Here is a 16,464-nt window from a genome sequence, read left to right on the forward strand (position 1 = left end):
TCTTCAGAACAGCCCACCCACGGCCGCTGGGATCCGCCGGCACCGCAGCCCCAGGGCCGGTCGTTCTGGAAAACCTCCTCCCCTCGGAGGACCTTTCAGGGCCTAGGTCGGGCGTGGTGCTGATGGAAACAGTCCAAGTCTACTATCCATCAAAAAGGCTTCTTTCAAGGGGGCCCCCTCTCCTTTGGAGATTTATTTTGAGATTTATGAAACAAGGTTATAATTTTCAAATGCTTATTGAAAGACAGGGTCCTATCACATCTTTCGGGAATTCATATAACACGCGTATGTCCTCAGCCCTAACCTTTCTCAAATGGAAAGCGAGAAAGACAGCCAGTTCTCTTCGGGAGGCCACTCATTATTTTTATGGTGGCGCTTTAGGACTTGCCTAGCTTTATACCTAAGGTATCGTATTATGTATACACTAATATTACACATTCTGCAAAACCCTTCCGTAGCTCATGCATTTAATTCAACATTTGCTATATTGAAACTATGGGCCACCCACCGTGGGGACACCTTCTGTTTTCCCTGCAGTCCTTTTTGAATACCATAGTAAAATAGCCACGAACCTCCAGAGGCAATTTGTAGTAACTTTTTTTCCACATAGGTTATTCTACTAAGCGTGGCATTTCACAGTACAGAAAAATTTAGTGCCATCCTGAAAACTGCTTCCAGATGCTTTTTAAAAAACGTGAAACTGGAATCCACTGTTAACACCATGCGTTGTTATAGTAACCATCTGCATTAATTTACATTCAGAAAAACAAAAGCTCAGGAGACCTAGATCACTTGACAGAAGCTTGGCTTGACAACACCAGAAGTCTAGGAGCCCAGCCCTAAATCCGTGACTCAGAGGGGCTTCTGTCACCTTTCCAGGCCTCCCTTAATCTAACCCAGAGCCTGGCACAGCGCTCGGCACGTACAAGGTACCTAAAAGGGGTTCTGTTAATAGGAAGGAAGGAGGGAAAAGGCAGACAGACCAGGAAGGGACTCAGAGCTGTGGGACAGCTAAGCCCCGCTTACCTCAGGAAGCAGCAGCGTGCAGCGGCTGGCCCGGAGACACTCGGTGCCGTCAGCACGCAGCCTGGGGTCTCTCACCTTCTTACTTCTGTTGGGACAGGAAAAACAAAGCTGGGAAACCCGTGCTGGCACCTAGATTCTACTGCGAGAATGTAGCAAGTTCTGTCTTTTGATGAGATTAAACAGATGGACTCACGACCTGTTGAACCAGGGTGTCTGTGAGTAACTTTTCCCACAGTCATTCTTGCTTAGCCTTGGGACACGTTCTAGACTGAGATTGATTTATTGTAGAGAACTATGCATAAAGTTAAGACTGATTTTCTCTTAATTGTTCTGTATTTTTAAACAGTTCCATGTGTACCTAATTCCTGGGCTATTTAAGAAACCCAAATTAAAAAACTGGAATGAAATGAAATTCTTTAGAAAAAAGTACTAAACTTTTGCTATTTGGTACTTCTTGTGAATCTTTGGCTGGGAGAAAAATTTTATTCTAATTTAAACTAGATGTTTATATGAACAACTAATCTTAGCAGTTTCCTGATGATTCTCTAGATTGATGTAAACAGTCTGCTTAGCCCTGCTCCACCTTTACCCTGACTAGACGGCTTGGGAGTAAGACACACAGACACACACACGTACAACCTCATGTACACGTGCCCTTCCGAGCTAGTCATGGTCAGTGGGAAAGGGACGAAAGCTAATCCAGGTAAATTCGTCCAGTCTTTATCATTAACAATAGTAACTCTTTAGCATCTGAAGCATCATCAGTTTTCTAAAGCAACCTGATAGCGTTCAAATCAGAAACAGACATTACTTGATTTCACTTCCCGTGGAGACCAAAGGAAACCCTGTTATTGCTGCTGCTGAAAGATGATGACAGCAACCATGCGGAACAGAATGACTTCATCTAATTTAAGCAGTGGAATCGGTTTTTCTTCTTATTTTTGGATGTCGGTATTCTGAAGGAGATTCAAACATAGCTGGTCCCATTGGCCAGACTCTCAAGACAGAGTGTGGCTTCTGGGCGCTTTCTAGGAGAAGAAAGGCTTTTTCCCTCCTATTACAGATACAGCAAGTAAAACGAGGGCTGCAGAACCAGCTAGGCAGCATCTGAAGGCCGTACCAAAGGCAAGAACGACACAAGCTGGTGAGAGACCTTGTGCTGCGGGTGCGGGTGCAGAGTGGAGTAGCCACGGAGACCTGGCCTCCGCAGCAGAGATGGCTAATCCCCAGCTGGGCACAAGAGGGAGCTCCGAGACAAAGCTCAGAAAGATGGCTGCGCAGGTCCCCAGTTGGCATGGTAACACGCAGCCTCCTCAGATGCTCTAGAGACTGGTGGAGTGCTGAGAGCATTCTTAACCAATAAAACGCTGGCAGAGGTAGAGCTTAACAAATCAGGACTTGGCAAGGTATTTTGTAGTGGAAAAGGGAGAAAAAGCCTGGAAAGTGTCCAAGGTACTTAATTCCTTTTCAGTTTTTCATTAATGCCCTGGGAAGAGGGCAAGGTGGACTGACGTGAATCGTAACTGATGCTGTGAAGTGCTTCACAATGAGAAAGACTTCCTACGCAGTCCCTCACTCAAGACTCAAAACCAATCCTGAGATAGAGGTGACAGTATTATTCCATACTGTATACAGGCGAAAGGATTCAGAGAAGGTCGAGAAATCGTCAAAGTCATGAGGCCAGTAAGTGGCAGAATCAAGATTTGTACCCAGCGGTTCTAACCCTGAAGCCAAAATTCTGGACACAATATTATGCTACACTGAATTCTGTCATTTTAGTCAAAAGACAAAGATTGCTCCCACACTCTGATCTCCCCAAATTGAACAGGAAAAGCCAAGGTAGGAGAGGTGCACCACACATGTCAACCCAAATGAAAGAATGCTGTGGTTCCCAAACCAGACAGGCCCCTGGCTGGATCTGTCTTGGACTTCATGGGCACTCTGATTGGTCAGGTCTGACCAGAGTACAGACTGCTTAAAGCCTCAGTGCTTTACTACACACCCCAGCCCACTCACCCTACAGTGATGAAGTCTCCTTTGCTGACGGTGTTGGGCTCCATGCAGATGTTCATGAAGTCTTCTTTGCTCTAGAAAGGTTAGGAAGACTAAAGTTAATGCTATGAATTTTGCCTGATGCAGCCTGTTGTCATCCTTCTGCCCTGGAGGTTTGTGGCTGGGGTGTGTATTATAGAGGGGACTTGACTTTCAGTGACCTAATCCTGAATATTTTCAGTCCTCCTGATAAAGGGTATCTAAAAAAAAGACCCCATCAAACTCAAGAAAGAAGCAGTGAAGCTTTTCTAAATCAGGAATAAAACAAGGACACTTGCCATCACTACTTCCTTCCAACACTGTCCTGAGGTCCCAGCCAAAGTGGTAAGATAAGTTAAAAGATTAGAAGATAAGATTAGTATTTGAAAGGAAAAAAAATCAACTGTACTGTTTGCAGTTGATTTGATTGAATCTATAGAAAATCCAAAGAAACCCATAAACTTAGAATTTAGTTAGATGGCTGATGCAGCATCAATATAAAAAACCACTTACCTGTCCATCTACTAAATCAGATAGTTTAAAAAATGACATTTTAAGATCTACTTATTTACAATAGTATCAAAAATTAAGATAACCAGGAACCTACCCAGCAAAAGACAAAATGTTACAGATAAACTGTAAAACTTCATTGAAAGACATTAAAAACCTAAATAAATGAAGACACATGCCATGTTCATGATGAGTCAGTATTGTAGAAATGTCATTTTTCCTCAAATTGATCTACTGTTCAGTGTAATCCTGATCAATATTATAACAGATTTTTATGTGGAACTTAATAACATTCTCAAAGATTTATAGAAATCAGAGAGCCAAGAACAGCCAAGAGACTCTTTAAGAAGAAAAACACAGAGGGACTTATCATAAAACCATATTAAGAGAAGCACAGTACAAGTATAGAAAAACAGAGCAATGGAATAGAGACCAGAAACAAACATCTCCATGCATTCAGATACTGGACGTTTCAGACGTTCCCTGCAGATCAGTGGGGGAGGGGGCGGTGGGGTGGGGTGTGGACACGTCAATAAATGGTGCTTGGACTCCTGGCTTTCTATATGGAAAGAATATAAAATTGGAGCCGCAGCTCCACCATTCACAAAACTCAGTTATAGGTGGGGGTATTTCTTTTTTTAAATAAATATGGAATCACTGATGCAAATCATTTCAACCTGGTTTTTCATTTAACAATATATGATGAACATCTTTTCATGTCAATAAATATAGAGAGAACATTTTAAATACATGTATCAAGATGCATTTAATCAGTCACCTGATTATTTTTTTGCATATTTTGCTATTATAAAAACAACACAGCTCTACAAGAGACCCTAATTTCCACACATTCCACATCCCTCAAGCCTCTTTCAGACTGTGAATGGACTTTTTAAAAAATGATAAATGAACATCTTGAGCTTTTACATGGCAGCTTCGTTATCTTTGAATATTTTATTACATTTGCTTTTATTTTTACAAAGAGGTTTGGAAAAAGAGAAAATGAATGTGCTGCTCCCAGTGATAAGAAGCGCAGTATCATATACTTTTATAATTGGCACAAAAATAAAAAGCCCTCGGCGTCTGAATGTGGCTAATCTTCAGCTATAATCACACACTCACTGAACTCCATCCATTCACTGGTATTCAATCATCGGAGCAAAGAACAAGGTTAAAGAACATGAACAAAAACACTGGAAATACCTACCATCAGAGACTGGGTATAAAGGAACTGTATAATTAGACATCTTATCTTTTTTAAATTCCTCTTTTTAACTATTTTTTTAACCTTAATACATGCACTTTCACCAACATTTTCAGAATTCCATTATGTAAGAAATAAGGGATTGTCTACATTTTGTATCATTTGATTATTTCTGTAGGATAAATTTCTAGAAATATGCTTAATAGGGCCAAGGGTATACTTATACTTCAGATGCTTCACATAGTCTGCCGAAATGCCATGGAGAAAGGGCGTTCTCATCTCCCTTCCTGTCAGAAACACCTGACTGCCCATTGTCCCATCCACACCAACACTAAACACTAGCATGCTTTTCATCTACGACAGTTCAGTATTTACTGTTTTCATTTGTGTTCCTTTGATATTGAGCACTTTTCTGTTTCCTTACCTATGAAATTCAGATAAAAGTTGTATCTACCTGATTAGTTATGGGGAACTGCATGAGCTGACGCTAAAATTTTTAGGACTGTGCCTAGCTTGTAGTAAGTACAAGCGAATTTTTTTCATGATTCTTTCTTTTGTGAATTTCTATTTTTGTTCTTTGCCTGATGTTTCTATTAATGAATATACTTCACTAATTATGTGACTATGAATTTCTATATTTGCCCTTTGCCCATTTTTTACTGATTATCCTACAAGTTTACTGTAGCTACCCGTAAAAGACTGAAATTAGAACGTTCTCTAACATTATACACAAAAACAAACTCTAAATGGATTGAAACACTCTTTTACATATATCACAGCAATATTTTTTTGAATCAGCTCCTAGAGTAATGGAAATAAAAGCAAAAATAAACAATGGGATCCAATTAAACAAAAGCTTTTGCACAGCTAAGGATACCATCAACAAGATGAAAAGACAACCTACAGAATGGGAGACAATATTTGCAAATGATGCTACCAACAAGGGACTAATTTCCAAAATATACGAACAGCTAATACAGCTTAATATATTAAAAAAAAAAAAAAGCAACCCAATCAAAAAATGGGCAGAAGACCTAAATAGACATCTCTCCAAAGACATCCAGATGGCCAACAAGCACATGAAAAGATGCTCAACATTACTAATTGTTAGAGAAATGCAAATCAAAACTACAATGAGATATAACCTTACACCAGTCAGAATGGCCACCATTAAAACATCCACAAACGATAAATGCTGGAGAGGGTGTAGAGAAAAAGGAACCTTCCTACACTGTTGGTGGGAATGTAAATTGGTGTAGCCACCATGGAGGACAGTATGGAGGTTCCTCAAAACACTAAAAACAGACTTACCATATGATCCAACAATCCCACTCCTGGGCATATATCCGGAGGAAAATATAATTCGAAAAGACACATGCGCCCCAATGTTCATAGCAGCACTATTTACAACAGCCAAGACATGGAAACAACCCAAATGTCCATCGACAGATGACTGGATAAAGATGTGGTATATACATACAATGGAATACTACTCAGCCAAAAAAAGAATAAAATAATACCATTTGCAGCAACATGGATGGACCTGAAGATTGTCATTCAAAGTAAACTAAGTCAGAAAGAAAAATACCATATGATATCGCTTATATGTGATATCTAAAAAAAGGACACAAATGAACTTATCTACAAACCAGAAACGGACTCACAGACATAGAGAATAAACTTATGGTTACCAGAGGGTAAAGCGGATTGGAAGGGATAAATGGAGAATTTGAAATGTGCACCTCTTGGGGAGTGATGGAAGTGTTAGCTATCTTGATTGTGGTGGTGGTTTCACTGGTATATACATCTATCAAAATTTATCAAATTGCATAGCCAAAATACATATAGTTTACTGCACAGGAACCATCCCATAATAAAGGTGGAATCAGATTTCTCACGGCATCTGTCTCCCACATTCATGCCTCTGTCGCTACCTTCAATTCCATGTGCCAGTTTTCAGACTGACTAGGTCAACTGTGAACATACTACTTTGATTTGCATAAACGCTGAACACAGTAATTAGCTCACGGTTAAGGACAACTTCTCCATCGGCATTCTCAATATAAACTACTAAGGTTTTCTCTAGACCAGGGGTCAGTAAACCTTTGCTGTGAATGGCCAGAGAGTAAATGTTTTAGCTTTGGGGCCATTCAGTGTCTGTCACGACTCAGCTCTGCCACTGCGGCACAAAAGTGGCCACAGACGATATGTATGTGAGTGAATATAGCTCTGTTCCAATAAGACCTTACTTATGGATACTGAAACTTGAATTTCATATACTTTTCACACATCACAAAATAGAATTCTTCTTTTGACTTTCTTCCAACCATTTAAAAATGTAAAATCAATTCTTAGCTTGCAGGCTATACTGAAACAGGTGGCAGACGAGTTTGCCAACCTCAGCTGTATTTCAGAAATTTTTTAGCATATTGTCTATAGCAGCACCATCCAGTAGAACTGTCTGCACTAATGGAAATGTTTCATATTTGTGCTTTCCAGTATGGTGGCTACCAGCCACGTATGGCGACTGAGCACTTGAAATACGGCAGAAGAAATGAGTTTTAAATTTTATTTCTAATTAATTTAAATAGGCATATGTGGCTAGGGGCTACCATATTGGACCGTGCATGTCAACAGACTGGACTCAATATATATGTAAATAGAGATATAAATGTTTGTATACACATATACATCTGCATAAATATAGATGTATATAGATACAGTTTTTTCTCCCAGAGACCTAAATCTACATATTTAATATAAACAAAAAAGTAATGGATATTTAACTCAAGTAAAAGTCCCACAGTTTTTTATTCTTGTGACAAGTGGGAGTGAGTAGGTTAACCCCATTTCTAAAGGCCTTTTGTCCTCAGTTCTCTGAAGGCAGAAAGCGTGGTGACCGTTACTAACTACTGTCCCAGAATACTTGATCAGAGCCCCTTCAGTTTTTAGGCCACTTCACTAGGCTGTTTCTTCTCACTGCTGTTATGTGTCAAAGGCACCATGTCCTCCTGTTCCTGATCCTTTCCCCTCTATCCCCACAGGGTGAAAATAAAAATGCCAAGTTAGTAGAAGAGTCTGTAGCCTTTGTCACTCTTTCCAGTCAAATGCTTTTCTAATAAAAGAAAAAAAGCCCACTTACTGTCAGGTCAAGCTGACTGTTCCGGGTCGTGATGGACAGTTCAAGGGTGGACAGCTGCACTTCCTTCCAGACCTCTGGGCTCCCCTCTCGGGAAACGGCTGTGTGAACACATTCGATACAGACCAGCTTCTTCCATTAACATTTCAGCACAACCACCAATGGCCAGCTGCTCAGATGGTCTCCCTAGCCCTTCTGCTGACTCCCCGCCTAAGGTTTCTTTCATATTCTCATACATGGGATAAAGAGCCAGGCACAAAACAGAACCTCTAAGCCTCAGACATCCCTCCAAAAGCAGCCACAACAGTATAAAGGTCAGTGACAGAAAGAGGAACACTGTTACAAATGACGCAGGCTGTTCCCATTCATGGGACACTGTGCTGGTTTGGGCCCTGCGCCGTGGTGCACGGAAGGCTGAATTCAGTGACCCTCGAAGGGCCTCCCCTGCTCTAGGAGAGCCTGAATTGCCCAGGGCTTTCCCGCCTTCATCCCCCCGCCACTCACCGTCCTGCGGTTGTGCCCAGTATGACGCGAGCCTTCGTAATATTCTCCGGTACAGGGAGGGCCGTGGAGGGGTCTCTTCTGCTCCACTGGGGGGTCTCTCTGTAGGTCCCGTGTATGAGATCGAGGCTTGATGAGTCTGAGGCCACTCCTTTCAATGTGAGGAGACAAAAACTTTTACCATGCAAACTCCTAGAGTGCCCTCTATGGAGGACCATATTCCACCCACACCTGCTAGAAAACTAACCAGTAATCTCCTCTCACTGGATGAAATCATGTCTAATTTGGAGTGTGCACACCTCCAACTTTCTTTTCCTCTTAAAGGCCTATCTTGAAACCATGAGCCAAGTGACGTAAAGCAGAAGAGATTAAAACAGGCCAACAATCAACCACTGCTTCTGCTTGTCCAGGAAAATCTCCCTACGAATGAGCACAGAGTCACCCCATGATACGTTTATCTCTGGTCAGAGATGGTGACACAAACATGAAATTGATGAAATCCAGTTGCATCAAGTACCTTCTTCACTTCTGGAATCATATTCCACTCAGGCCAGGTGGGTTTAGTCCAGTGTCAAAATCCAGCCCAAGGCATCTCATTCCTGCTTCAAAGATCATCATTCTCACACACTAGATTTGCCTTCTGCTTCCTGGCACCTCAGGTCCAGTGCCACCCTGGGGCCCATCAGTGTCCACAGGGATAACTAAAGTAACACCCTAGCCTCTCAGCCCTTGACATCACCTCCAACCTACCACAGCCACCCATGCCCATGGCTGCATCCTGGTCCTTACTGCTACCTGGAACTACTCCATCTTAGAAATCGTAAGCCCTGATGTCCTACCATCTATCACTTCCCATATTCTTCTGGTTGATTCTTTTGTGCCCAGTGGCTCTTAAGGTGAACTACTCCCCTGTTCTCAAGTTTCCATGTGGTGAATTAAAAAGAGGAACAATTCTGACTTCTCTCACTCCATCGGTTACTCCTCCCCAAGCCCAGAAAGACCCAACTCCTTGTCTTCTCTCTGAAAGTGGTCGTCCTGCAGACTCACACATCCACTGCTTCTTCACGCAGTGAAGCTGGATGGATTCAATCTGGAGTACTAGGAAATTGGATTGTGACCATGTATCAAGCTGTGTCCTTCGCTGCTGGCTTTTATAAAGCTGGTATGTTGATTTCCATCTGTCTTGCTCCTGCATTTCTTTTCATAACTTGGTTCCATCTCAGAGGAGGACGAGAGGGGTGTGATTTGGGGGCCTTGGAAGATCCTAACCACACACATTGAGAACTCGAGTCCCTGACCACTCCAGTCCTCAGTGCCAACCAAATGAACAGTGGGTTACTCTACTTCACTCTTTTTCATTGCTCTTGGCCATCTTGTGTTTTCAGTCTTCCATAATACGTGCACTGAAAGGCTCCAATTCTGGATCAATCCTGTCTGTACTTCTATATCATGGCTCAATATTACTAGAGGGAAAATAAAATACTCCTGCTGAATACTGATACGGGGAAAAGCAATCACCCAGCCGAGCATATCCAGGTCACAACAAATTCTTGGTCTAAGGTCTTCGATGCCCCTTGATAATCCTTCTAAACCTCCCTATTTTCATCTTCCTTCAAAATCCCCTACACCATCACCACTGGCACCGCCGTCCACCTTGTTTTCAAAAGACCACCGTGCCTGCTACACTTCAGCGAGACTATCAGGACGTCAGTGAGAACTGCCTCAGCTCTTCGTAAATCTGTTTCCATCTGGACCTCTCCTTTATTTCTCTCCTGTCTCAAGGAAGAAGGTGGCCCTTCCCCTGTCCAAGGCTAAGCCAGGACTTTGGATCGAGGACCCTTCCAGTCACTCATGGCATTGGCTAATTCAGTCATGCTCTTTGTGTCTTTTGTCTCACCTCCTCCCTTTTTTACTTTTGTTTGAGGGGATAAAGACATGGATATCTCAACAATTGGGGAAAAAAAAAAAAAACCCACTCTGCTGACCCCATATTTCTCACTAGCTTTTGCCTTTTATTGCCTTCCCTTCAAAGTCAAGCTTCTTGAAGGACTGGCTCTGCTGCCTCCACTTCTTTATCTCCCACTTACTCCTGAACTCTCTTCAATAAGGCACCAGCCCCTCCTCTTAGGAGGTTACCAAATCTTCAGAGGTTGCCAAGTTCAATGGATACTTACTTTCCTGTCTTTATTTACACTCTTTGCTGTTGCTTCGTGAAATCTCACTTTCTTCTTGAAATTCTCTTTCCCGTTGGCTTCTATGTCAGCACTTTCTCCTCGTTTCTCTCTTAGCAGGTCCTAGTCATCACTTCTCGCTCTTTAAATGATTATTATTTCTGGCCATCTTTTCTCAATAGTAACTTCATCAAACCCATAGCTCAATACAACTCATACACTTAGGACATTTAAGTCTACTTCTTTAGCCTAGATCTCTCTGCTGGACTCCAGACCTAAGTCACAACTTTACCTCCACTTGTCTGTACCACCAGTAGGTTCACCTTCATACATGCCAAGCTGAAAATTTTACCTTTCTTCACAAACTTGATCATACTCTAATATTACCAGTATTAATGAAAAACTCTAGTTCCCAAACTCCAGGCCCTCAAATGAGAAATCTGGGAATCCTATGCTCTCCTTCCAACTTTTAAGGATTCCACCTCTTTATCCATCCTCTGTTGTCAATATTCACCGTGACCCCCTGGTCTGTACCTCATTGCTTCTCACCTGGATGACTTAAACAATCCGCTAGCAGACGCTGTTGCCTTTAATTACCCACGGCCATTCTCTTGTACACCCTGGTACCAAACAATTTTTCTAAAATGCAGATCTGCTCGTGTCATTCCCCTGCTTCAGACTCAAAAGCTCCCCAGCACTTTAATGAGAAAAGTCAGATCCCACATCAAAACCTGACATAAGCGGCCCTGACCTCAAACCCTCCTTCCTGCCATTCTGCTGCGCGGGCCATGATTAAAGACCATGTCACGCCACTGTTGACTTCACACACCCTGGCCTCTCTGCACGGAACGACCTTTATCTAGTCCTGTATGTAATTTCAAAATTTAGCAAAAGTCACCCTCCCTGGCCAACATTACTGACCTTCAGTCAGAGTTAATGCCTCTCCCCTCTGCTCCCATCTGATTCCGTGTTTCTCTCAATGCACCTGCCGAACTGCTGATTTACTTGGACCTCACTCCCCAACACATGAATACCTCTTGAGGGCAGGAAAGCTGTCTTATTTGATTTTGTATTCCAAATATATAGCGGGGTTTGTCACACAATAGATATGCAGTAATTGTTTATATTCTCCCAGGTTCTACAACTTAAATACACAGTTACTCTGTTTCTTCTTAAATGCACTCAGTACTCCAACAATGAAATTATTCCTTCAAGCCACAGCAATAATGCATTTTACTAACACAATTAGCCTGAGGTGTAGGAAGTCCTTGTTCCCCATTCCAGGTTCATTTTAATAATCATGTAGATTGGTTACCCCTAGCACTTTAATGGTCCTTTTTTTTTTTTTTTTAACATTTCTTTCATCCAAGTGGAATTTATTTAGAAGGTAAAGGGAGCTGTTTTCCAAATGTTTTGCGATGGACATCTATTACTTTTATAATTAGAAAAACACTTGATACTCTGAATATTAATATTAGAACCTAACTTTCCACTACATTCAAACTTTACCTGTCAGTTTTCAGATTGGCCAGCCAAACTGTAAATATATTAGCTTGATTTGCATAAAAGTTGAACACAGTATCTAGTACACAGGTACGTATGACTTTTCTGTTAGCATTCGCATTAACATACATGGTTGCGCTTTTCCCTCTGCCAATACTCTTCATTGTAAAGTCCAGCAGCATTGCCGGAGAGAACTTTCTCTGATGATGGGACTGTTCTGTATCTGGGTTGTCCCGTACAGTAACCACTACCCATATTTGGCTTGTTTGAAAACAAAAAAACACCAAAAACACAGTTTGGAGCACAAAGCACAGCTTGAAACCCACTATATTATATACAAGCCTGTATGATTAGATATATCGAGATACAAATCTTCAATTCATTTTCAGATACTAATATAGACACACTTGCAAATAATTAATGAGATATTGGTCATTGTGTTCAAGGTTTGTCTGGTAAGAGTGAGTCATTGAAAAGGCAAAGGGGAGTGAAATATTAAAATGAAATCACATATGGGCTTGGTAATGCAGAGCATAAGTTGGCAGATGAGAGGTATCAGAATAGGAATGCTTTCTGCATTTATAAGTTAAGGAACTATGCCTCATTTTAGTACTGGAGCATGCCATATACATCTGTAGCAAGCAATTTTTAAAACTTCCAAATACGTATATCACAGAATAACAACAAAATAACAGAAGGCAAATTTCTACATTGTAAACTGCATTTACCTTAAGAGTGCTGAAAAAGTGGGCTGCTTTGGTTTTTAGAGGCCCCAGATACCAGTACCTGAGAAAGATCAAGATAAAAATCGAATTAGAATATTAAAAGAATGATCAATGTGCTAGACACCATTCAGATAATACATTGGAGTTACACCACTACTGAGTGTCGGCTCTGGAGGCTTGGAGACTGGGTCAGCATAAAAAAGTAATAGAGTAAGTTTTTAATCTGCATTTGAATGCCATGGCAAGCAGTACGGAATTAGTTATACAGCAGATAGAGCCTTGCAATTTACAAGGGATATATAATCCGAGGTTCCCTGACGCACTCTGAATCCACAGGTATCCCTGTGATATGTACTTTCCACCATGGAATACAGCTGAGTACACATTCCGAGTGAGTGGAGAATGATAAAGCTGCAATAGCACAGATGCCGGGTGCTCTGACTCAGGAGCTAAATGGCCGGATCCTGTGCACCACGTTCTCTCTCACACACAGACAGACAATTAAAATCTGTAAATCAGCATAATTTCACATTACTCGTGTTACACAGCTTGAAAATGGCAAATGTTAAATCTGGAAACACAGAGGGTCTGCTTCATGTGGCTCAACACATAAAGCTACCGAGAGAAAACGATGCCTCGGTGGAATTAGAAAAGTGGCATAAAGAAGATTTCTCTCTTAAGACGTGTCTCTGTCACCTACTAGCCCATCTTATCTGCCTTCTATTTGATTCGGAGCAATATGCATTTATTTAGCACCTACTGTGTAAATGGAGGAAACAGAAGCAATAAATACAAAGAGTATAAAATTCTTGCCTTTGAGGGCTTCTAATGTGAGGAAATAAGACCCAAAAAAGTAATAGAAAACAACAAACGACTATATGTTCACATGACATGGTATAAACTGATCACTATTTATTGGTAAGGGGAGGCAAGAAGGGACAAGAAATCATTAAGGGCCTAAATTCAGTGGAGCAGCCACGCTGGTGTAATGAATGACACAAGGACAGAGTGAGGGTCTGAAACCCAGAAACAAGGGTTGGACTTACATACACGGAAGAGGGGAGGGAGTCACTGCAGGCAGGAGGAACAGCCAAAGTCCGGGAAACACTGAGCATAAGAGCCAGAGCAGAAGCTTTAAAGACACACGACTATGTAATCGGGGGGTGGGGGGGGGCGGATGGCGGGTTAAGGAGCCAGAACAAGGAGAGTGGGTCTGCAGTGAGCAGTGCAGAACCACTGTACAATTCAGGGAAGTACCGTGATGCTGTTAATGAGGCCTAGATCATCTGATGTTTTTCTTTTTGTGTTTTATTTGACAGGTTACTTAATGACTGACTTCTTTCCCCAAACAGCCAGTCAGAAAAACACCCCAGCCAAGGCAGTTTCATTTCTAAACTGCCTGCAGCTCCCTTCACCTCTGTCCACAGCAAATTCTGATACCGTGGCTCGCAGCCTTCCTAAGGCCAGCCAGGAAGTGGTTTCCCACATCCAGACTGTTCCTTCCATAACACATGGAGTGACTCAGCGGATGGTCCGCATCCAGCTATTAGGTAACCAGCACCAGAACGTTAAAATCCACTGTTTAGAAATCAGTCGAAATACGGGCACGTGTTATCATATTTCTAAAGGGACTGACCCATTCCTAACAGGTGCTTAACACGTTTGGAGAGCAATCTGCTCTCGCCAGACTATCAGGGGAAACTAAGTAATCCCTCTTGGCAAAGTGCTGCTGCTTGAGATTACACAGCAGATGCAAGATGACTTGTGCAATCAAGATAATTGTGGCACACTTGCAAAGAAAAGCTGTGACATAGTAAAGAATGCAGTGTGAGCCATAACACAGAAATCTCTCTCTTTGGACAGCCCTACTGTCAGGGACTTGATTAGCAGGAAGAACAGAGTGACACCAGTGAAAGAAAATTTCTGTAAAGAAAGTGTGGCAGGAATGCCTACAAAGTCAAAGAGGGGTTTCTTGATAAAAGCTGTGTGTGCAATCAACCACAATTTATTTAAACTATACTCAAATTGCAAGCCCGTTTTCAAGAAAAGGTGCAGAAAAAAATAATGCCCACCAGAGAGGAAGCAAACCTCATGCCGTGTCTCCTTCAGTCCTGCCTCAGGAAACCTCTGCCTGCACAATCTCTCTGCATCACAGGGAACAGGACACACCCTCTTTCCAAGCCAGAAGTTTTATTTTACACAATGAATTCTCCAAAACTAAGCCCATTCCCACAAAAAGCCAGCAGTGGCCCTCTAATTACCTCCTCCACAGGCCTGTTTCTTCCATCAGACACCAGAGCCAGGCATCTGCCTTTCTTCCTCCTCTGAAAGAGGCAGCCCGGGGTCTGTGGATCTGCTGGGCCTTCAGAAAGAACACCTCTCAGGGGGAGTCTTCCAACCAGGGATGTAAAAGCTCCACGAGGCTGTGGCCCAGCGGCACCCTTCACCTGGTACCCAGCTAAGCAGGCTGCAGGCGGAGAGGCCTCCCAGACGCCCTTGGGTCCAGCTTGGCCTAACCCACGCTCAGATATGTCAGAAAGAGGGGCGCACTCTGCTCCACTTTAGCTACCACCAAGCTAGTGTGGAGGAAACTGGAACTTTCCCCAACCTTTCTGCACATAAGATTTAAACCTCTACCTCTATTATTCATACATAACTCCGCCTCCAGGTCCACCACATTTATTCCCAGATCACTACATACTAAAATGTCAAAGGCAGGGGCAGACTAACACATTACGAGAGTGACCCTTTACTTGCTGACTGTGACGCCGGCGTCTCGGAAGGATCCCCATCGAAGGCCAGTCAGGGCAAACACAGGCTGTTCCTTTTCACCCTGGAAGTTAAATACATTTAGTTAAATTAATAATGACAATTCACTTGGAACTCTCTGCTGATAAGTAACCAGCAGATGTTCATGGCCTACTTTTCATTTCATCGAACCCAAATTCTAAAAGGGAGATTCAAAGTTTAATTAACTCTGTGAGTGCTGAGTGAAAGTACTTGAATTAACTGTACTGTAAAATGAAACAAATTTTTATGTATTAGGCCTCATGAATCTGTTGACATGAAAACATATTATCTAACATCAGACTGTAATCATTATGCTGATTCTTGGACCAATTAGTTGGGTCAGCTGGAATTTCTTCTCTCTCTTACGTTTGTCCAAGACAAAGATAATTTAAGCCTGCATTCTCTTTGGAGGGCCAAGAGCTGTCAAGGAAGACAGGAATCTTGGTATGTACTCCAGAATGTTTCACCTGAATATCTGAAAATACAGCCAGATATTTGTCATAACAAGTTGGAATAAAAAGGGATGTGGATTTAGTCCAATGCTTTATGGCCAAATACTGCATATTATAATCAGTGAGATTCTAATAAATCAGTGAGTTTAGCAATATATAGAAAACACAGAATAGAGCCACTGCCGCTAAGAGTTTATCCTCCATGACAGACTTTCCTACATGAAAATGTACACACCAGGATTCTGAAAGGGTACCTGTGCATTCTAAAGAGAGCTGCCAAATGCTAGACACAACCCCACAGCAATCGCTACACAGGCACACAGCCAGTTCAGTTTCTGCCATGCCACCATCACAGCCAGTCTAAGCAGAAGATTAGGAACTGGAGGAGAATCCTTTGCACTGTAAGTTGCTG

At 42.1% G+C, this 16,464-nt stretch overlaps 1 protein-coding gene across 3 annotated transcripts in view; it reads right to left on the reverse strand.

Annotated features, from left to right (window-relative positions):
* Positions 1-16,464, reverse strand: part of AGK (acylglycerol kinase) — a 95,743-nt gene that overhangs the window by 1,304 nt on the left and 77,975 nt on the right. For all 3 annotated transcript variants that reach the window (XM_074366906.1, XM_074366905.1, XM_074366904.1), the window contains 6 exons: positions 15,564-15,643; positions 12,814-12,871; positions 8,415-8,562; positions 7,914-8,011; positions 3,043-3,113; positions 1,027-1,111 (listed from right to left, as the gene is read on the reverse strand). In XM_074366906.1, coding sequence (XP_074223007.1) covers positions 1,027-1,111; positions 3,043-3,113; positions 7,914-8,011; positions 8,415-8,562; positions 12,814-12,871; positions 15,564-15,643 — 540 coding nt within the window. The remainder of the gene's footprint in view (positions 1-1,026; positions 1,112-3,042; positions 3,114-7,913; positions 8,012-8,414; positions 8,563-12,813; positions 12,872-15,563; positions 15,644-16,464) is intronic.

This window comes from Camelus bactrianus, chromosome 7 (assembly GCF_048773025.1).
Source record: "Camelus bactrianus isolate YW-2024 breed Bactrian camel chromosome 7, ASM4877302v1, whole genome shotgun sequence".
Lineage (NCBI taxonomy): Eukaryota > Metazoa > Chordata > Mammalia > Artiodactyla > Camelidae > Camelus > Camelus bactrianus.